The sequence below is a fragment of the Apostichopus japonicus genome, chromosome 5 (genome assembly GCF_037975245.1).
Source record: "Apostichopus japonicus isolate 1M-3 chromosome 5, ASM3797524v1, whole genome shotgun sequence".
Lineage (NCBI taxonomy): Eukaryota > Metazoa > Echinodermata > Holothuroidea > Aspidochirotida > Stichopodidae > Apostichopus > Apostichopus japonicus.
The window spans coordinates 12,368,792-12,391,860 of NC_092565.1; the positions used below are offsets into that span (position 1 = coordinate 12,368,792).

Sequence of the window (23,069 nt, forward strand, 5' to 3'; positions counted from 1 at the left end):
ATTTGATTTGTAAATCTTGTTGTGTTATCAAACCGTAGTGTACGTGTAGGCTACGAATTTCCTTGTTCACATGTACACAAAATCAAGGAAGCCTAGCCCTTGCTTATGTTATGCCACAAACATTGAAAGTTGAAAATATTGGTAGGCTTATGTGTCACTGTCACATCTAACAAATAGATGTTTGCCGTTTGATTTGGAAAAAGGAAGACTTATGCAGTCGATGCTACATAACTTTTCCAATTTATGTTTTTATTTTTAGTGAAGTCTTAACCGTATTTACGATATGATCGATCAAAATGTGCAGACTGTAATCCAGCGTTTCGTGAATTTGGCAACGGTAACGAAATTAACACTGTGTTAGGCCTATGTGATTGACTTAGGCTAGGCCTAAGTTAGTCGATCAAATGTTTAAATATATTTCAACATGTTCTACCTCCAAGCAAGGCTGATCCATTCCTTGCAAAATAATAACTGGAGTGTTAGGCCTAGCCTAGGCCTTACTGTTACTATTAATTCAATAAGACAATATTAGCTTTTCACTCAATAGTTTGGCCAAATGTACTGAATACATTACATGACCCAGAAATATTTAGACAGACCTTTCTGATCTTCTTTTAAAAAAAAAAGATACACAGGGTCTTCATAATCTCAGATGCTGTACTACCTAAAACATTTGGTTAACAGGAATGATCAGTAAAAATTAAAGTTTTAACAAATGCATCAATTTAAGACGTTCATCTGTGACTTTTTGTGAGGCTCAGCTATAGAAGACAACTGACAAAGTGGGAAAATATTAATGCTAAATTTCTGTGATATTATAAACCAAACAACACCTTGTGAATCAACAGAATTTCATCTTTTTCTGTTAATTGTTGAAACAGTTTTTGTAATTCAAAATTAATTGCAAGTTGCAGAATGAAAAGTGATAAAAATATGTATCAAAATTTTCCATTCATGCTTTCTACTACTACGAATACTAGCTTGGCTTGGATATGAAATTGTATGCTAGCTAAAGGTGTTTCAATGTGTCTGACAAAGATCATGTACAGTACACAATATTTGGGTTGGTAGTGTACACCTTGCTTCGAATTTTTGCATCCAGGAGAAAATTTGGTCTTCAGTTTACCTGCTTTTGTCCTTCAGTCCCATGTATAGCCTTCCCTGGCAATTAAAAAGCATTTTTGCCATTTTACCTGCACAAATATCACATTTTTTTTATTTAACACAGGTGTAACTCTTATAACTCTTAATCAAAGAAGTTCAACATAGTCCCTTGTTAACCATAAACATGTCATCAGAGAACCTTTGCAATCCTCTGCTCTACATGGAGATAATGAAGAGGAAATATCCAGAGACCTTTGCTGAGTGGTGTTGCACAGAACTCTCTCATGTATTAGACTTTAGCGGTGCTGAAAACATAGGTCAAGTCCTCTTGGGTAACGTTGATGTTCGACATGGAAAGATGATAACCAGGAAGTTTTCGCGTAAAAAGAAACATACACCAGGTAAACCAGAAAGTTGTCATTACAAGAAAAGTAATTGAAATTTTATGTGGGCATTGGTTTTATAAACAGAAACTTTTAAACATCATATTAGTGTTGAGGTGTTTTTAGCTCCATTAATTTATGTGTGTTGGTTGTTTTTTTTTCATTTCTTTCTTCTTTCTTTCTTCTCATTCTGGTAAAGAGAAAAAGTTTACAAAATGATTTGTAGCAAAAGATACTGTTTGAACTTTGAAACACTACCTTTAAAAAACAAATTAAAAAATGCCATGATAGCCTAATGTTGATCTAATCTGAACAACTGTAAATAAAGCTGGGTGTGTTTTCATCTGTATATCATCTTACATGCAAATACAGTATTTACATGTACAAGAATAATAGCAATAATTTGTGTGTTGTATTAATATCACAAACAGATGTATCTATAAAGTGGAAACAATAAATCTCATATAAACAACATGAAAGAGAGTGGTCAGTAACGAGACACTAATAATTTTTTTAAACCGTTCTTCAAATTAACACTTTTCAGTACATTTTTCTTTATTTTTCATACACAGATAGCCCTACGGGTATATTTGGTTCTCCATTGAATGATGCAGGATTTTGTTATGCCAGGCAACTAATTGAACACTTGAAAAAAGGTGAGCATTATTAATTGTCACTGCATAATGCATATGCACTTTGTTAATTCCAGCAATTAATAGCTAGTTAATTACTACAGATTACGACCTTATTAATTTAATGATCCCATAGTCTGTGTTAGGTTTGTGAATAAATGATAGATTATTAGATGAATTGCCTTGATGATGTCACCACCCCTGCTGTTGGCAGGGGGCATTTATAAAATTTGACAGAGGTTGAGAAAGTTCATAATTGTCAACTTTTGTAAATATGATATGCTGTCATGGTTTGTTAACCAACTTATGGTGTGAGTAACCAGTAGAATCTACAAGTTTATGAAACATATTCTTGTGTGATCTCATTGCAAGAAAATACAGCTCTGAGCTCAATTTATCTACATATGTATTGTCAGTTTGTAACATTAGGCTTAATGTTGGGGAAAGATGTGTAGTATTGCTCAAAAATATTGATATTGCTCAAGATCACACCCAGCTTAGGCCTACAACAATTTCATAATCATATGTCTACTTTGCATTTAGGATTCGTGCTGAAGTTGTCATTACCAGTACTTAGCTGGTAAAATTGATTATGTAGTTGTGCACACAGTCACAGAAGGGGTAATTAGTAATAGTATAAATGTGATCTTCCAGAGATGGATTGTGCCAGCCCCCAGCTGAAGTCAAGCATTCCTGAATTTCCTCTTCCTCAGTCTCTTGGTTACTGTTTGAATTTAGACTTTTCCAGCTTCTACTGTCTATTTTATCATACCTCTTGTTTGAAGTATTCGCTTTTCTTGTCTTTGGGTTAAAAAATTACCCCTCCTGAAGGAGCAGCAATCTGATCATTTGTGTGCATAACAAGTCTATAGGTAACTTTTGTTTTAGTCAAGAACATACTGTAACCATCTGTTGTCATATTGAATGCACTATTTTTGTAATTTTTTTGTAGCTATAAATCATGAAGGACTCTTTAGGATCCCTGGCAATTCTGGACGTCAACAAAAACTGAAGAATAGGATAAATTCCAGGGAGGTGATTGACCTGGATAGTGATGAGTTTACTACAAACGACATCGCCTGTGTCCTGAAGACGTTCCTCGGGGACCTCCCTGAACCGTTACTCACTGACAGGCAATACCACGCACACGTCGAGGCTGCCGGTAATTCATATAAGCAACCATAACAAACTATACCACATCTATGTTGTTTTGTTAACATCTCGCACAATCATTGTGATATTAAAAGTGTCAATACAAGCAATTATCAGAGATGAATGTGATTACTGCATGTTACAGTCGTCTTGACTCATCATTGCCAGTGATTTGCCTGATTTGAGTGAAGTCATTAACTCGAGTGCATTTATCTCTACATGGGAATATTTGCAAGATAGCTCACTTTAGATCAAATTGTGTGATTAACAACTCCCTTTAATATTGACTACTTAACTGAACTCTGGTTTAAACGCTGGTTCTATGGAAAGTAACCATCGCTCATGTTAGTGAATCTTATACAACTCTTCAGTAATCAAATTATCAAATCTACATTTTCCGCCCGTAAGCGGTATTTGAATTTAGTTGAACGTACACCTGTTCTCTTGACTTATCAGTTGATGGAAAAATTAACCTACAGTGTTGAAGTTTTATGGAAAATGTAGCTGATATTGGATGTTATCATGTACTGATAATTGTGCGCTACTCCATTGTCAACTATTTCTTACATTCTTACCTTTTCAGGTCTCACTCTTGGATTGGACAATGTACCAAATATGTCTCCTCGTGAACGAACGAAACTCAAGGTCCTGCGGAAGTCGAATCACATAAAAGCGCTCAAATATCTCTCGTTTCTTCTCCCTCCTCTTAATTTCAAACTGTTTAAGGAGTTACTTGAATTGCTGAAGAGCATTGCTGATAACGATGAAATGAATAAGATGTCAGCTTTTAACCTGGGTGTCATATTTGCTCCGCATGTTCTCTGGCCAAGATATGTAAGTTTTTGTTATATAAAAATTAAATAAAAGTTACTTGTTTAAACTTTATTTTTGGGAAAGAGCCAAGAATACAGTATATTGCTAGATTATGATTCAAACCGGTGATCTCTGGCTTACAAACCCAGCACTCTACCAACTGAGCTATCCTTAGTTGGTGGCGATCCCTATATGGCAATTTGTTGTTGGGGGGGGGGGGGGTCAAAGGCCACATTTTCTTTCATACCATGTATCCTGGGATCATGCCCCAGTTTTTTATTCTATGTTATCCTCCAGAAAGCAGCCGGGAACAGATTCCAAGAAAATTTCTTTAAAAAAAAAAATTAAACCAAAAGGTTTTTTAGTCAGTTTCTTCATTGCACTTTCCATTGTTTATATTTTCCTATCAGTCTTTGTTTGTTTCATTTAATCTGAATAATTAATTTCTCTTTCTTACATATGGTAATATTTTGATACTACATCTTATGATGTCATTGCATGTTGCACTTGGGAAATATAGTGTGTATTGTTGAATTAATTTTCATGCATCTCTCCATTGATAATTGATTTAGTGGAAGTTATTTCTCTTTTCAATTATTTTACAGCTTACCACAGAGGATTTAAGAGACCAAAGCTTTGTCAAGAAGTTGAATTATGCTGTTGAGTTTATGATCAGTCATTACAATCAACTCTTTATTGTAAGTTCAATGTAACATTTTTTTAATAAGTTTTAACCACTATTTTCAATAGAACACACATAAAGGAAAAAATGTTCATGATATTTCATGATAGTTTATCAAAATGGAAATCTTAGCTCCGTTGACCGAATGCTGTATAATCGTACATACTAAAACTTGTTTGATAAACCTTCAGAAAAGCGTTCTGTATATATTGAGGGTACTCCATCAAAATCTCGACACAATGCAAGCCTAAAAATTCAGGCTATTTACTGACTAACTGCCATTAGATTTCGCAGTTTTTGCTTGTAGAGATTACAAACACTTGCATTTCTTTACCAATAGACATTAAGAACATAAATACATAGGCCTAATGTTTTGGGTAATAAGTGTCAGTCAGCAAATTGGCATGATTTCTGATATCTATCATATAGGCCCCTTATAAGTGCTTAATGTAGGTATTGTACAGTAACTGATGTATGATTTAACTCAAGAGAGTGCTAGTGAGAACAGATCTTAGCCAGTAGAGTTTGTAAGCACTGGCATGTTTAATAAGTGGTTAAAATTGTTAACATTTTGGACTTGCAACCTTCACGGCTAAAATTTGCTTTCATCAGTGTGTGTCATGAGATATTTATTTTTGTTTAGATTCACAAATTAGCTTAGTTAGGCTTTACTTAGTGGTATGAAAAGTTCTGATATGTAGGAAGTAGACAGTTATTGATGTTTAGGCAGTGGTTCATCCATGCTTTAGCAATCTATTATACTGCATTTGATTATTGATATGCTAGTGTTAATGGTCGAGTGATATAAAAGGGGGTATCATTAGGTGGCCTCATTAAAAGCAATGAAACTAACATTGTTGTTCAGACCCTTACTTGTAAAAATTACAGGTACTGCGTGTTCTTTTCATCCTGAAGCTTTCCACAGGTTTCTTCTCTGAAAAGGTCTTACAAATTTAAGTAAGCTAGAGAAATATGAAATTGTAAGTTACAAACCATTTTGTTTTCCTCATATGAATATATATTATTGATTAGTGATGTAAAAAATGGCTGCCTTCTAAGCCATTTTACAATGAGGTATATACTATATAAGTTATAGTCAAGAAGAGAATTTTCTCCCCAACAGAGTTTAAAGAAATAGGATTTTTGATTTCATGTTACAGGCTCCAAGTTCATTGCTCAATCGATGTGAAACATTTATCAAAATGGGTGGACTTGTTCCAGACGAGTCCCGTGATAACAGGTCTAATAAGGCACCTTTAAGACCTGCTGTAAGTTTATTTTCTCCTAACCACTTAATTCATCCATGCACTCAGTTTTATTTTTATTTTGGTTATTTTTGTTTGTTTGAGTTAACATTGAACTATCATAGCACATCAGGGACATTACCCATTCCTAACTTAAAATGTTTGTCTTAGCATTCATTCCTGGATAGTGCCTCTTTCAGTTTTTTTTGTGGTGCTTGTGTTTAGGTGTTTGTCCCTTTTCAATTCATTTCAAAGTTAACTTCAGTGTTTCGTATAACATTTACAAACTGTTTGACAACCTGACTTAGACTGATGTCAAATTTAGTATGATGTTGGAGCAGATCATGATGTATCATGTTTTGTTTTTTTCTGAAGTTTGGAGTGAGAATATGTTGACATAATTACTTTCGGAAAACCATTGTTTGTGTCGATCATGCAAGTTCTATTGATCAGCCAACTTTACATTAAAACTCATGCAATAACTTCAAACCATCAACATTTTACAACATTTCTGTAATCCTGCTTCAATTTCTGTGCCTGTCATTTCCTTCTTGGAAGAAATGCTTTGGGACTGTCGATGGTAAATTTGTCAACGAGGACCCGTTAGGAAAAAGTATCGAGTTTTGCCAATTTTAAAGCACTTTTTAACTATTGCTGCTTAAGTTTTGGAAAACCGACAGAGTATTGCTCAGAAATGCTATTGCAAATATACAAAACTAACACATCCTCCAAGAGAGATTTAACAAGTGAAAGTTAATTTAGGGTGTTAGACTTAGTAATGAATTCTTTTTAAAGGTTAGCCACCCAAACACTTTTTCAAGTTGGAAATAATTCACTTACAATTATGATCATCAGAAAATGTAAAAGAGTAATTCAATGATTCCTTCAGTTGAAAAAAAGTGGAATTTGTCAACATAATGAGCTGCAGTATTAATAAGAGGAATTTAGGATCTGTCAGTATTAGAACCGGAACAAACAAATGATGCTAATAAAACCTACTTTTAAACAAGGATATTTTCAATATTTTTTTTAATAATGCTTTGAACATCACATATATGTCAAATTGCATGTGCAGCATTGCAAGTCCATTTTTATTTTGCTTAGGATAAGTCTGACAGCTCTAGAGTCAGCTGTCCACAGCAATCAACAGTTCAGGTCAAAGGTCAGAAGGATCATACACAAGCAGCTCTGGCTCAACTTTATTCTAATGTACAAGCAATGCCGGAAGGTCCAAAGAAACGGAGACTAATGAAACAGGTGAACAAAAATGATAGGTGTATCGTAATATTCTGTCTTACCGTCGTGTAGATCAACTACGAGGGACATTTTATGTTCGGAGAAGGAAGGCAAAACGAATTCATTTAGGATGACAAAATTCAAGCTTCTCCTTTTCATCAAACACCCCCAGAAAGATTGGTACAGTATTGTTGACGCTGTGACGTGTAGTCATATAATGACAACGTAATGACAATACATACCAATACTTTCAGTGAGACAGTTAACCAGCTTTCCAAAACCAACATTTTCCTGTCCAATGGTTGCTTTCACATGTCTAACTTATGAGATGTGCTTTTGTTTAGGATTTTTCCCTTCATATTTGCTGCTATTCTGTGAAGTAAACACAGCAATGTCATGTAAACCCCAAAGAGGAGCTCGTTCATTATGCTATGATGCTTTCTGTGCTGCATAATGAATAAATCAAAAATATGTTTGATATTGCTGTTCTTTCCTGCTTCGTTAAGAGCTACCTACTGCATTCCTTTTCATCTAAACAAGAATAAAAGGAAATTGTCATTTAGTGATCATCCCTTTTTCCTCTTTGGCATTATTTCGATAAAGAAACATGATGATGCCTTTTCTAGCCGTATGTCTGTTTGGTTTTTACAGGTAATTAGGTCACTGTGATAATGTAATGTGATTGATTGCCGTTTTCTTTCTCTACCATTTGTAAGACTTTCATCACTTAGAAAACAGATAACTCTGTCATAACCCTGCACTTTAGTTTATATGTTATTAACATTTTAGCTTGTAAGTAAGCTTTTTCATTAACTGATGTGTGTATGTGCAAGGTGAAAGTCATTGATGAGAATAACAAGGGTTGAAAAAAAGGTAAGCATATGCATATATGAGTGTATACAAAGTTGATGAAGTCAGTAGAGGTGAGAGGTGATCATCTGATACTGTATGTACTAGCTTTATACAATGAGTTGGTTGTAAGATACCTTCCAATGGTTCCCACACAGTCTGGAAAATAGAAAAAAAGCGTGGAAAATTTAAGGAAACATAAAGGCTTAAAAGTCCTTGAATTCAGAATTTTAGTCTGGAAAAGTGAAGAAAAATCCTCATTTGAGCAAGAAAAGACGAATATGCCTGGTGTACTATGCAAAGTTGATGAAGTCAGCAAAATATCTTTGAATATCATTGACATGTACTTTATGCAATGAGATGGTGTTGATATTCCTCCCAGACACTGACATTGTATGATGTCATTAGCAGATATGATACAGTAGTTTGCAATGCTTGCTTTTACTGTAGCATTATTACAGCTGTTGTGGATTGTTATTCTCAAAATGACCTTTGACATCATATCTTTATAACATCATTATGTGAGTTCATGATAAGACTAGGATGTTTTTTTGTCCTCTAACTTGCTATTCCACATTTACATAGTTGATGTGTAGCTTCAGCACCCTGACCTATTCATGATTTATACTTCAATTTGTCCTTTCCTCAAACCCGATGCACACACTGTATAGGTTTTGCACAACGTAAAGTGGAACTGAAGTTTCAGGTTACAGACACGTCAAATTTAATGTAGAGACTTTGACAAGAGTTCACAAGTCTTATCTACTGTACCAGGCTACCAGCATTATATTAATTGTTTTATTGACGAGGTGTAAATTACTAAAATTGATCTGGAAGAAGTTTGGCAGTGTGCAATATATTCATCAGTGACGTGGCATATGGCCCACACAATACACAACTAGTTTGCTTTTGTATAACTTTTAAATTAAAATATATAACAAGGACCAACATATAAATGTCGTGAGGCATGTTAAATGTAACTATTGTGTTATGTGATGGTGATCAAAGCATCTATAAACCCTAATTAAAGTACACTTTACTTCCATGATTGTTAATGAGGCTTAGTTATAATTATCAGAAAAAAAGATGTGTCGTTTGTAACATATAACTAACTTCAGTTCCTCTTTTAATCATAGACTGTTTTACTCTTCAAATTCCATTGAATGTGTAACCTCCCATTTCTTTGATTATGATTGTGAACTTGTGTTGCTGTGTTTTCATCATATATGTCACTTGACATCAAGACATTAATGTAGAAGTTGCTTAGCAACCACTATCTCTTCACTATGTCACCCTTCCATTGTTCATTTTTTAGTTTGCTGAGAACAGTTTCTTGCCTGGTACACCTACCAATGTCCAAGATGACCTTGCTAGACAGAGCAACTTACGGCCTCGTAGACAGAGAAGCAAATCTGTCGGCGAGTCTATTCTGGTCGGTATTCCCGTCTGCCCTCACTAAAGTTATATCCTGTGCCTTGTATATATACCCCAGCACCAGTATATATCCTACCATATATATTACTCAAACAACACTTATTAAGATCTTCATTGAATATTTAAAAGTTATAGAGAGAGTTCATCACAGCTGAGCAAGATGACCAATCTATGTCATTTCAAGTTATACTAAACCACAATATAAGCAGATTGTTGGACTTGTATAGCAATTTGTACACTCTGCATGTAGCATTTTGCGATGCGATACGGGATAAATTATTATTCCCTGATATGTTAAAATAATTCCCTGATTTGCTTTGAGGTCCGTTTTATAGAATCAAGATCCAACATAAAAGTTTAAACATTCAATCATTGTAACTCATTACATCCTAACATGCATGTCTAATACTCAAACAACCATCAACATTGATAAATCTTCAGCATCATCCTATACCCTCTACTAACTTTGCCTTCTTCAAAACCTCTAATGTGTAATGCTTACATTCTCATCCTCGTTCGATGGATCAAAATCAGTTCATTTACTTGGATACTTAGATTTTTTTTTTTTTTCACGTCATTGACAACCTGGCATGACTTTTTCCTTCTACATTTTTCTGAAGGTAGTGTGGTGACTAGATCAAACTTATATCTGCATTAGTTCCAAATTAATATTGTTTTTCTTCAGGGAATTATTCAGTTTGGCTAAGCATATAGCAATTTTGAGATTTTTGAATTTGATTAGATTTTCGAATTAGAATAAAATGGGGCAAAGTCTGAAGGTTATGTGCATGGAAAATGCAATACATCTTTTCATTTGTGTTGCAATTTGGTCATCTTTGTGTACCATTTTGCTATATTAGTTGTTACAGTATGTAACTGATTGTAGTGTACTTGACTATTATGCTAAATTTGACCTTCAAATATTAATGAGGTCTTCTAGAGTTTTGTAATTGTTCTTTTCTCAGATCAAATTCTTTGAATAAAATTGTGTACAGAACAAAAAATAGAAATCACCCCGCTTTGAATACCAGGGATATAGATTATTTATCCTCTCCAACCGATCGATGGTAAACAAATCAATTTTACCTGTTCCTTTGGAAAGCAGTTGTAGAATGATATCAATTACAAATGTTTAAGCAACTGATCTCATAAGGGCTATCATCTGCAAAGCTAAGTCTTAAGTTATTAAAATCCCATAGTGGGACAAAATCTGAAGTTATTAAAACCTTATAGTGGGACAAATCAGGTCACATTTTAACCTAAGTTAGTCGTAGTCCTGAAAACCAATAACATGAACACAAATTTAAAGAATGAAACTAACCTAAGGACAGATTTTCATACTTGTATCCTGTATCTTATATATTTATTTATAATCTAATAGTTATCAGGGCTTACTCTGATTGTGGTCCTTCATCAGACCACATGAACTTCTTGTTTGAAAGGTGATAGCTTTTAATCTTTGCAACAAGTTGGTTATAATGTGTATTGAAAATAATGTACATGTTTCTGTAATTAAACTTGGTTAATTGATTCATATTTATCATTTCAATTTTCTTGTAGAAACAAGTTAGCACTCCATTTCATCATAAGAAGAGAAGATTAGCTCCACCTCCCCCTGAAGACAATGGAGTGGTAAGTAACTAATTACACAAACATTGATTCTGGACATATCTGACAGCAGTTAATGGCCTAATTAGGCCATTTACATTGTTTGTTTTTTTGTGTGGTAAGAGCTTGTCTTGTGTGGATATAGCTATTAAATGATGGTATGATTGTATTCTTTATTAGTAATAACCACATGACTGGGATTATTAAATGGTTTATCCTATAGGATTAGGACTGAAGTATCCACAGTGTTTTTCAAAACTTGTCATGTGCAAGATTAAACAAGACAGCAGGTTGACATTGAGGGTCCTTTTAGGGTCTTTGTGTAAAAGTAAGAGGGCCTTGCGTTTCGATCCTAGCAGGATCTTCTTCAGAGGCACATTACACTCTCTTACACAGGCTCTTTAGTGGATAAGCAGTTTACTAACAGTTTTGTTTTATTTCCATTTATAGTCTTGTATAAACCTAGATAGAACTATGTTTGGTTAGATGTTAGGGCTTTAGAAATGACATCCTGAAGTTGACAATCCAGTCTCTTTTAATTCCATAACTATTTATGCCTAGAATAACCATTGCTTTGAAAAAGAAGTATCAGAAACAGAATGTCTCTGAGTTTGTGATATTTACTATACACTGTGCTCCAGTCAGTCAAAGGTCATTTCATGATGGGAGATGTTAGGTCCCAAGCACCACCACCTACATTTGCGAGATGTATCAACTTTATATTCGACATAGTGAATGTCATAATTTTTACTTCTACCAGGCCAGACAGAAATTCCAAATGGAGAAGAAGTTATGTCGAGAGCTTGTGATTCAGTTAAGTAGGCCACCGAGACCAAAGAGTAGAAAACCATCAGATCAAGAGAATCGGGTAAGTCAGTGGACAGTATTTGGGAATTATTATTGTTCTCCCCTTTTCAGTGTCTAAATCCCAAATGTTTATAAACAAAATACAAAGGAGAATTAACTAGAGATGATTTTACACCAATTAGCTTAAAACTAAACATACTTTGATAAAGTTGTGAAGGAATCTATTCCCCAAAATAGTCTGCATATTAGTCTGGAGATCTACCTCAAAGAATGTTAAGCTGGGCATGCGCATCGATTTTGTGTCTAATCGACCGTGATAATGTACTCCAAGTGTGTGTGTAACAGATCAGCTAAACACATTACCTGTGGGTCAGAGGATAAACTTGATGATACCTATGTAGAAAGCAGGTTTGATAAAACCTTGCCGAAATGATGGTTTGGGCATTTCCTGCTATTGTCCAGATATGAGCATACTTTCCAATGGATGGAGTTATGGAATGACAAGAACTGTTAATTGTTCTCTGTTACTTTATTGTTTTTTACACTTGGATTATATCATACTTATATATAAAACTCTTTTTTGTGTGGTGAATTTCCCATGGACCTGGTTTGAATGGTTCGCAAGGGTCTACAAGGCTAGTGAACAAACTATCTATACTAATACCTTCCTTTTCGAAAGATTATTATCATGAAGTTACACTTACTGATTTCTCACAGAAAGTTGTTGATTGAAACTATAAAATAAAACCCCAATGAATGTTGTGTAACTTGAGGCAAATCAAATAGCGTCAACATGTAAAGTAGCTGTTGTGTTCAGTAGTTGGTTTATACTGTATGTTACATTTTTCTTCATTAGTGTAAATGGACAAACAATTGCATATTTATCTTTGCATTCATATTTTCAGCCTAGTCCCTACACAGATCAATCTGATATGAAGGGGTGCAGTGTTGTGCTTAACCAGGTAAACAACATGGAGTGTTCCAGCCCTGCTGTGAATATTATTGCAAGGTAAAGATCATATTTCTCTACTCCTACTGTCTAAGCAGTGTTTCTCTTAGTTCGTATGGTCCTAGTAGTGTTTGTAACTGTTTGTATGGTCTCTGCTGTGACTGATCTCTGTTTAGTGAATACTGCTGTTCTGTAAGGTAAAGATCATATTTCTGTACACCTAGGCTACATGTTAATAGTGACACACTGTCTTAGTAGTGTTTCTTACAGGTGATATGGTCTCTGATGTGTTGAGTTTAATAAGTATCTCTCATGGATGCTCCTTGAAGCCTCAATGATGATAACAGCCCCTCAGTGCAGGCTATAACATTAATGTTAATCCATTAATTCATCAATTCTAGTAACTCAATTAAAACAGTTTATTTAAAATTCATATGACCAAACAGTAACACATTACAAACAATTCATTTGAAGCCGTACAAGTCCCAATATCCCATTGACTTTTGTGTTGCCTCTGAGGAATGACCTTAAATCATAATTAATTTTGTGTCTAGGGCATCAGTTTAATACATATGTAATCTATGTAGATTCAAATCAATCCCTACATTTTAATATCATTTGGTTATGTTTTCTTATTTGTTCACTGTTATCACCCTCTTCCAGCACCTCACAAGATTCAAACAACAACAACAAGGGTAAGAATTACGGTAAAAGACCAGTGCCACTCCCCAGGAGTACCTCCAGTCCGCTCTCATCGTCCAGCATGAGTAATGTGGTTCACCCAGTGCCAATCCCTCGAAAGATGCCACTCATGGAGGGGACACCTCCATCCCCGATCCCTAGGACCAGAAGGGCCTGGAGTCAACATGTAAGTGTTTGAAAGCCAAGCAAACAGCTCACTGGTTAGAAGGAAACTATATAATTGAGTAGTGTTAATGTTCCCAGTAAATGAGTAGCTGCACCATATGTAGAGAGGTGTTGAGATAAAGTACATGGTTGAAGCATAAGAGAACACTCATAATGTAGCCACTAGAATCCATGGAATAAGTCATTGCAAAGTGTTGTACAAAATGGTCATATTGCTACACAAGGTTAAAGATGTATTGCAGTTTTTGATTTACACAGTTACAGAAGTATTTTGAAAGAAACAAGATTTACCGAGTTTTGTCGTGATAGAGTAAATTCCTTTTTAAGCTAACCATTTGGGAAAACTGAACACAGATAAAAAGGATTTGGGTTGTAGTTACTTGTGCCTTTGTAATTTTTCTCATCAGAACCATTTGACTATTGTTTAATGATCTTCTCCAGTCATAACAAAGATTTGCAGTAATTCATAAATAAAAAGTTATGTTTTTTCTTGTTTTCTTTTACCTTGTTTTTTTTGTTTCTTCATTGTAGGCAACATCACTTCAAGGACTTAACCAACAAACAGATGTCTAATAATTATCGAACCGTGCTTTTCTGTGCTCTGAACAACACTCTCTCCTTATTGCAACTTACAAATCATTCCGTTAGACGTGAATCCTCATGTGGTCATCAGATACAGCTCACCTATAAATAGTAGAACTCAGGACTCCTGTTTCGGTTTCAGAAAACAAAATTCCATCGGAAGCAGATGCAGTGCTAGTGTTATTGCTGTCGGAGAAAGCCCTCGTTAAATGTAATATAAGATTAGTTGAAATCGACAAAATCATTCCAATCTTTTGCTTCATTCCGAGTTTATATAGACACTTACATAACATTAACCAGTTATTTTCATAATTGTTATTAATTTAACTTGTTATTGAACCACTGATTTTAAGCATTTTGCAGGTTCTTAGACTATATCGATGAAGCACTGATTACAAATGTTCAACATTTTCACAAGGTCATTAAACCTTCCTTTATACAATTTATATGTCTTGAAAATATAAAGAAGATAGTTATGACAAAAAAACAGAGTAAGAATGATGCTGGTACCTAGGATGAAACATCTTCAAGATTATCATTTTTGTTTCTTAATTATAGTATGTTTGATGTGGATTTATTGCTGATTTGACAATTTAGTAAGGACTTCCCTTTGTTAAATAAATGTAGCTGGACTGGAGGTCACATTGATTGGATGAAAGGACTCTCTCTTGGTAGAAAGAATGTCATTGATGCACTGCATCATCCCAAAAATAAGGAGGGGGTGTAACTGAATGGGTTTTAACAGGTTAACTAAACATTAAACAGTTTTTTCTCATCCTGTCTAGAGAAGTTTATGATCTGAAATCAGTGGTTGAAAGCTACATATTTTTTTTTTAAACATTTGTTTAAATTGTGGAACTAAAAGACAGTGATATCAGGTTTCACAGCTGTAATGTCTCAATAAAAGTGCAATGAAAACATATTTCCATTTTCTACTGAAAATGTTTCTTTATCAGTCTATCTGAGGCAGTTTTGTCACTCAATCACTAAGCTACACGTTTCTTTTAAGGTATAACTAAAAACAACTAGTCCTGTATATTTTCTAGGTATTAAGATACTCTTTACCGACTTAGCTTGACGTGGATAACGTTCATACCAATTCTTTAAATGAGTTGCAAAAAAAAGAATTATTAATGCCTACATTGGAGCATGAATTTCTGTCCAGTAAGAACTATTAATCCTTGTTTATTATCTTGTAACTTGTTTTTCAATTCTCATTCTTTAAATTTTTTATTATTATTATTATTTAGGTTTTATTATATTTCTTACTATTTTAGCCAGCTAATCACTTAAAAACAAATTTCTATTGGCAAGGGCTGTTCATACAATATAACTGTATAATGATAAAGTGTTAAAAACATGATATTGCACTACACTGTTGCTATGTGTCACTGTACAATTTATTTTGTCGCCTAAGAATCTCTTGCATGATAAATATTACAACAGTTGTAGTTATATCTCCTAATTGGGCTACATAACCAAACAAAAAATAATATGTAGTAACTTCTTGCAGTATGTGTAACAACAGATATTTAATACCTGAAGAAAATGTTATTTTGTAAAAAACAAAATATCAATGCCAAGTCTACAATACCTATTTAGTCCTTACTTAATTTGCATACAGGGGTCGGGGCATATTTCATATGGTCAACCTGTCGACTAATTGCACCAATGTGGTGAAATGATTTCTTTGCGGAAGTCACTTGATCGGGATCTAGTGGAACGTAAAATTTGGTACATTTGTTTGTAGTACGACACAACCAGCTGGTGATTGCTTTAGCATTCATGTCACTTAACTGACATACCAAACTGGGACTGCCATGTACCTCATGGTACGATTGGACATCTATATCCAATATCAGTGTTCACGAGATGAGTGGGTTTTACATCGTCCTTTTGTGTACAGGATAAATTGATTAATGTCCTGCATCGTAGAGAGTAAAAACAACACAGTTCCTTCACATGCGTGCAAACTTTATTTGTCCATATTTTACACACAAAAAAACAATGCTGCATGAATTTTTACAAATTATTGTGCACTGTCATTATAGCTGACTTTTTAGTGAGATGAGCACTTTTTCTGATGTATATATACAAAAAGATGCTGGCTTGTATACCTGTCAATGACATTAAATTTCTTTCAAAAAGATGTTAGATCTTGTTTTGTTAATTCTTTTGTAGTTTCTTTTCACATTTTCTTGATGCTGACCTATAGCCCCCTCTCCCCCACTGTCATTTATTCTACTACTTATTGTATGGTAATTTTAGCAGGTATTGCCCACCACTTAAACTGTTGTTACTATGTCACGCTATTGCCTGTTAATGTCAGAGCCTTAAACTGGGGAAAGATTAATACAGACCCCAGAATATGCTAGAAAGTCACTTTCACTGCCACATCAAAAGCAATATTCCTTTAACTGTCAAATTAAGCTCTTCCATTGTCTGGGAAAATTTGGAGATGCAGAAATGACACGTGTGTATTTGAGAAAAATTTGGTGGGAAATGCCGATAACAAAATCATCTGCACAGTATTGTTAGTGCCGAGAAGTGTTGATTTTCCAGGGATGTAAGTCTTCCGTATTTTTACGGAAATCCGTTTTTTTTTTAAATTCCAATAAGTCTTCCGTATTTTTACGGAAATCCGTTTTTTTTTTTAATTCCAATAAAGTACCACAAAATTGTTCGAATATCAAAGACACAACGCGGCAAAAATGCCTGGCCCGTTGCAGCAAGCTAACTTCAATTTTCACTCATCGATCACTCAAAATACCATTTCCAGTTTCGCATCATCGCATTGCACTGTACAACATTGTGCCATGTGAATATCGTTGCGTACGTGCGAACTTCAAATCGCTATAGCTCATTTCTGTCGTTGAAAAACCTTGCTAATTCATGGATGTGTAGGATGTGTTAACGCTAAAGCTAGCCTAACATACAGTAACGATAGTGTGTAAGTAGTCAGAGCTAGGAGTAGGATGTGTTAGGATGGCATTCACCTGGGGCCTCCGAATATTTTTCCGGTTTTTTTTTTTGGCTGCACTTACATCCCTGATTTTCACGTCATCCATGAACTGTCGACATATCTCCCTTCTCATTTTGCTAAGAATACTGCAAGGTGGCTCCCAGAGTTTTCCTTCTGCACCGTTCAAAATGTTGTTAATTGTGTTAGTCCACTCTCTTCAAAGAACTGATGCTTCTTTTTCCGGGAGTCAAAGTTCTTTGGTGCGAAGAATGAGAGTAGTGATGCGCTGCCCTTAGCAACCTCCTCTTCATCATCATCCTCCCTGCAAAGACAAGATAAAGTCAATTTGAAACCGATCAACTATGCACTTTCATTTCATTTGACTTAATTTTTATCTAATTTCATCAACTACAGATTTTTTTTTCTTCAATTTTGCCCTAAACGTTCAGAACTATAGTAAGGAAGGTATAGAGTACATTATTATTGCCACAGAAAAAAGGACAAGTTTTGAAGCATTTTGTAAAGAGTATTTTTATCTGAGGAAGAGGGAAGGGGTAGGGTAGGTGATTGGACAAAATCATAAAACATTACTTAAAACTCATACGTAAATAATATACAACTGTAAGTAATCAACCATGGGAAACTGAACTCAAATCAATTTGTATTTAGAACTAGCAAATTTTTACAAGATAAAAAGTTGGTCGTACACACTATTAACTTTCAAAATCACCACTGGTTTGAGCTTGCAATATTTTACAATTGACTTTGCCCGCTTGAGATGATCAGAAACTCAAAGATGATATGATTAAAGGCTTGCTGCAATGTTAGCATGCTAATATTCAGGAACAATACTAATGACCTATTGTCGGAAAATGTTTCTTCTTCTAAGAGCTGTCTTTGGTCGACACGAATCAGAAAAGGCTAAAACTAGGATGTTTTCTCACCACTCTACTATCGCAGCTTTCTTCTCAAGGATGTTGCTAGCGGTGCTCCAGCTGAAGCGAATGAAACGAGGAAATCCAAAGATTGGATCCACATTTTCTGACAACCACCTCTTGGTTGCTGGATCTGAAATGAGAAAGAGAACCAAACGTTCAACAAAAGTTAAAATGAAACATCATTTTCAAAATCTTGGGATGTCCATGAGATGTCATGGTCTCTGCAAGTCAGGAAATTGATTGGATCATACATTCTATGTTACAATTAATCAACATCAGTCAGTCGATGGCTGCAAAGTGTATGTCTTTAAGATTTAATTGAAGTGAAGTTGTTTTTCCCTTCATTGATATTGAACTCATCAAATAGCAATAAACAGTTGCTCCTATTAACTATCACCCAGCCTAAATATTAAACTCATAATGTTTAGAACATTACATTACCTGATGGATAGCCACTTCCATAGTTATCTGTGGCAGATACAGTGCCTTCTTTGAATTTCCAGGACTGGATGACTCTGTCACGTACTACCTGCAGAAAAAATAAATGAAATGAAAGGAATGAAATGGTTTGTTCTTCTCTGTTTGGCAAGTCATTTGCTAAGCAGTTAATAACGAGTGAATGATAATGGTTTCTACCATCCACCAATCCTATTCTAGGCATATAACTTTGGCAGGGGCAGGTGGGGGGGGGAGAAAAAACAGCTCATCATTTTCCAGATAGAGTCTTCTTCCAAAAGAGGTCCAAATCCAAACTTGATAAATTTGCAGATAATTTCCGTAAACTAGGTTGATCAGAATCACCACCCAATTGTTGCAGAATACAGGGCCAGATTTGTCTAGTTTCCTCTCTCCAATTCACAAAGTTAAATTCAAGTTTAGGATATTTCAATTAAAACAACTTAGAAAATATCAACTCAGAGAGCCATGTCCAGGGAAGTTGTTTGAAGCTTCACAGAGAGCGCATGAAATGTAGTGACTCATCAAAACTCAAAAGAAACAAAAGAGAGCTCTTTGAATTGAGCCATGATTACACCTTCTACTATACAGCTTATTCTGGTTGCAATTATGACTGCCTTATTAATGGGGGGAGGGGGGGGGGGGGGAGTTGAGTGAAAGAAACCTGAAATTTGACCTTTGGTCTACAGGCCTACATGTATCGAAACTTGTACTAAGTTTATAGAACAATAAACATTTGGGCTGACATCAATAAACCTTGATTTTGTTTCTATCCACTATATAGTACAGTGACTTACCTTTGCGCAAATACTGGCAGCGCTAACAATTGGAAATTTAGAATCAGCTTTTGGAGTGACTGTTATGTCAAGGGTCGGGAAAAGTGCTTGAAGTTTGGCCTGGTACTTTGAAGCATCTCCAACAGTATCCACATAAACCTACAACAAACGGGGAAAAAATTCTAAACAAATAAATCAAAATTGTAGTAGTTAACACAACTTGCACAAGAAAAATAGCTATGAAATACAGGATACAGGGCATAAGAACAACAATAAAGACATCAGTGAAAATGTCTCTCATGCATTGGCGACTTTAAAGTCCCAATGAGAAGTTTTTCACCGAATACGATCAGCTCTCATGTAGTGTTTCACTGAAAGTAAGGTGTACGCAATCACTTTCTATCGATTGGAAAACCCAAAACAAACTAAAATTTGCTGTTATGAATACAATATTCATTCCTGGCTTTTTTAATTTGTACTTTTCTCGAATACTGTATTCCATTCAATATGAAAGGAGTGTGTTCTTGTTAAATTGAAACTGGGTTGAAGCTCTCAACAGCATTGTCATTTAGAATGAAATCAGCAAGTTGCAGTAAAATTTACAACAAATCATGCATTGAATGACATTGTTAAGAGAACCACTATAGCTTGAGGTTTGATAAGGTGTTCACTTAGGATGGTGAGAAGGGTTAGCTAAATCACATTGTGCAAAAGGCAGGTGACATTTGTAACATAACATGAACAGTTTTATTGCAATAGAATTAAATGCATAATAATGTGCAAAATCTAGTAATCATAACAAGAGAATATGTTAAGAGGTTTCTCATATTTATCGTATATAAGCAACAAAATACCAAACACCACTACAACAAGTAATTAAAGTGTATAATTATCTTAATGTAAAACAATTTGAAAGAAAATGACAATTTGAAAACTACCTGTAGCTTTCTGTCCGATCCTTTTAATTGAAAATTCTTTACTCTTGACCTGTCTTGGTAAATGTTATTGTACAAGTATAAAAAATTACCTCTTTAATTTTAGCCCCACTTTCAATAGCCAGCCTTAGGAGGCTAATTGCTGAGTCCATAGATACTTGGTTCAAGCTGTACTTGGTTCGCCCTAACATGCAGCTTGATATGTAACTTGGTGTTAAAATCTGAACGTTGTACCCTATAAAATCACTGGCGTCCTGTATACTCTTCAACAGTACTTCTCGTTGTTCTTCGGTGAGTGTTTTGGAATCTAAGAATAAAAGTGGAAGTGAAGAATGAAATTAGGTGGACCCTATTACTAAAATATCTGAACAGAAAGGATTTCACTACCATGAGCCGTTTCCCAACATGTCTCGCTGTATGGCTAGAGGTAATTAATCGTTAATGCAAAAATGCATGCAACAGTCACAGTAATGACTTGATAGATTATACCCAGACATCACTATTTGGTGCAAGAGAGATGCCATGCCTCTTTGGACCACAATTCATGTTTCCACAGCTCTTGGGTTCCGACGACAAAGTCCCACCTTCAGACACATAATAAAGACATTACGGCAATCTGGCAACACGACTTAAGTTTGGCAATATTTTCAGAGAATTGCTAGTCAATGGGTCAACCAGTTTCAAAGTTGGAGGGGACAAATGAAAAAATTGAGTGTTTGTGTTAGGTTGAAATGGTGAAGGGGGGGGGCGGGGGAGGGGTTGCCTGGCTGCATGTTAAAACAAATCTTCTGATGGGCATATTCGCATAGTATTGTATACTATAATACAGCCCTACTTACCAGCAAACCCCATTGCTTTCAATTCATCGTTTTTTGAGAGAGGGCAGTAGCTCACACCATACACCATAGGACCTATCAAAGGAAGGAATTTAAAACAATAAATGTGCAGAGGTATGAATTTCTTACTTCCTGCAAAGTAAGTGCAAACAGTTCCTAATGTTTGGTCGAGATATAGCCTTTCAGTTCAATACAAATTAAGTTTTTTCACATCATTCACATGTTTGTAAATATGAATACAGGGTGTTCGGTAAATGCTAAATTACAGTAAGCTTACACATTATTGAAACCATTTAAAACAGAAGTTGTTTGTCAAAGAAGGACAAAAAAATGAAGTGCAAAAAAAGAGATATATAGAGAAGATAGTAAAACAACATGGGAAAACTATGTCAACTACAGTGTCTAACTATATATTAAATTTATTTATATAAATGCCAGATATATCATACTACAGAAATATCAGCATGTTGTTTTCAAATAATTTATCATGTATTTTTCTATGATGTTTTTCCGAAAAGAGGTTGTTGTTACATTTTTTTATGCACACCAAGTTGTAGAAAGGTCTAAAATTTCACATTCTGGATAAGATTGTTTGTTGAGAAAATGACAGTATCTCAATTTTGAGTACAAAAGACTATTCAAAGAAATTAGTTTTTGATTGATAAAGAGGAGAAACATACAACATACAGTGGCAGGAGTGAACTAGTGTTCCCTTATTGCAATTAATGCCTACTACTGATGATTTCCAGAAATCAGAAACATAATCAGACATTATCATCATAATAGCCTAGCGTGAAGGGGTTAAAAAGATTGCAAATGGCTTTCATTTACCAATATGAATGTATAACATTGCTGGATCTTAATTATTGATAGTTACTGGTCAATAATAACCAGATAGGCTTTTGCCCCTAAGAGTAAGACTAGAGTAATGCTGTAACGTTTAAAACTAGTAATGAAGCCCTTTGTACCTAATACTGGTCCTCTACCGGCTTCATCAATACCTAAACAGCAATCCTCCTCTTCACATATTTTTGGTACTTGTGACTGAATAGTGAAATTCTTATTATTGTCCGTCTCAAACTTGCTCAAATCCACTTCTGCTGATCCAATGGATGACACTTTTTCTACATCATCTGTAACATCTTGCACTGAGATTTCTTCCTGCATTTCTTCTGGGTCGGCCATATTTAGGACAGGTGTTACAACTGCAAGTACTAGTATTAGTAATAGTAACGTCGCAGTTTACACCTTGGTCTACAGAGTACTGAGTTAGTGTAGATTTGGCAAAGTACTAGGACTGTATATTACTATTAGTAATAGTAGTTCCAGGCCTAACTTTAGGCTAAAACCAGGTAGGCCTAGGCTGGGGCTTGGGAGCCGAACGGCTGAGGTGCAATTGCAAACTTTGGTAATACTATTTGAACCGTGTAGTTGTAGCCATATACTTGATGTCAGAAAAATGTTACTTATCCCATAGAATTAGAACAGAAGCTGACAGTTGTATGGAAATTTGCAGTCCTAGCCTAGGCCTACAACAAACTCTAGCATTGCACTGCACTGTGTTGCTGTTTTTCTGTTTTCCCGCGATTCATCTTTCACAACTTCCGTTATTATTCTACCGTGGCCGCCACAGGTATGCAGTATAATGAACAATTAAATATTAAATTTTAGATTCTAGCATTTTATGTGTTATTGTTGTTCCTGATAATAATCGCAATTCAAAACATTACATTTTGTGATCTTTTCGACAAATTAGAGGGAATACTGTTGCTTCCATGTTAGATAATGTTTATGTTGTAACGACCATAATTGACTACCGTTGAA

At 35.0% G+C, this 23,069-nt stretch overlaps 2 protein-coding genes across 7 annotated transcripts; one reads left to right on the plus strand and one right to left on the minus strand.

The window, feature by feature from the left end:
• LOC139967687 (rho GTPase-activating protein 19-like) lies at positions 1 to 15,722 on the plus strand. 6 transcript variants are annotated; one of them, XM_071971691.1, is made up of 14 exons: positions 1 to 337; positions 1,229 to 1,505; positions 2,060 to 2,143; positions 3,072 to 3,281; positions 3,855 to 4,105; positions 4,690 to 4,782; positions 5,927 to 6,034; positions 7,115 to 7,267; positions 7,850 to 7,897; positions 11,090 to 11,161; positions 11,898 to 12,005; positions 12,850 to 12,953; positions 13,557 to 13,761; positions 14,292 to 15,722. In XM_071971691.1, the coding sequence occupies exons 2-14, from the start codon at positions 1,289 to 1,291 to the stop codon at positions 14,331 to 14,333; spliced, it is 1,695 nt and encodes a 564-aa protein (XP_071827792.1). In that variant the 5' UTR covers positions 1 to 337; positions 1,229 to 1,288; the 3' UTR covers positions 14,334 to 15,722. The 6 variants fall into 6 exon arrangements, with proteins under 6 accessions (XP_071827792.1, XP_071827790.1, XP_071827793.1 ...); XM_071971689.1 differs by lacking the exon at positions 7,850 to 7,897 and adding an exon at positions 9,411 to 9,527; XM_071971690.1 differs by lacking the exon at positions 7,850 to 7,897 and adding an exon at positions 9,411 to 9,527 and having other exon boundaries at positions 14 to 141.
• Positions 15,723 to 16,414: 692 nt separating this feature from the next.
• On the minus strand, positions 16,415 to 22,966 carry LOC139967689 (ribonuclease H2 subunit A-like). The gene is made up of 7 exons (XM_071971696.1): positions 22,214 to 22,966; positions 21,249 to 21,320; positions 20,502 to 20,716; positions 19,496 to 19,633; positions 18,684 to 18,771; positions 18,249 to 18,372; positions 16,415 to 17,626 (listed from the first exon to the last, which is right to left on the minus strand). Exons 1-7 carry the CDS (start codon positions 22,428 to 22,430, stop codon positions 17,488 to 17,490), a joined length of 993 nt encoding a protein of 330 aa, XP_071827797.1. The 5' UTR covers positions 22,431 to 22,966; the 3' UTR covers positions 16,415 to 17,487.
• Between the last annotated feature and the right edge of the window lie 103 nt (positions 22,967 to 23,069).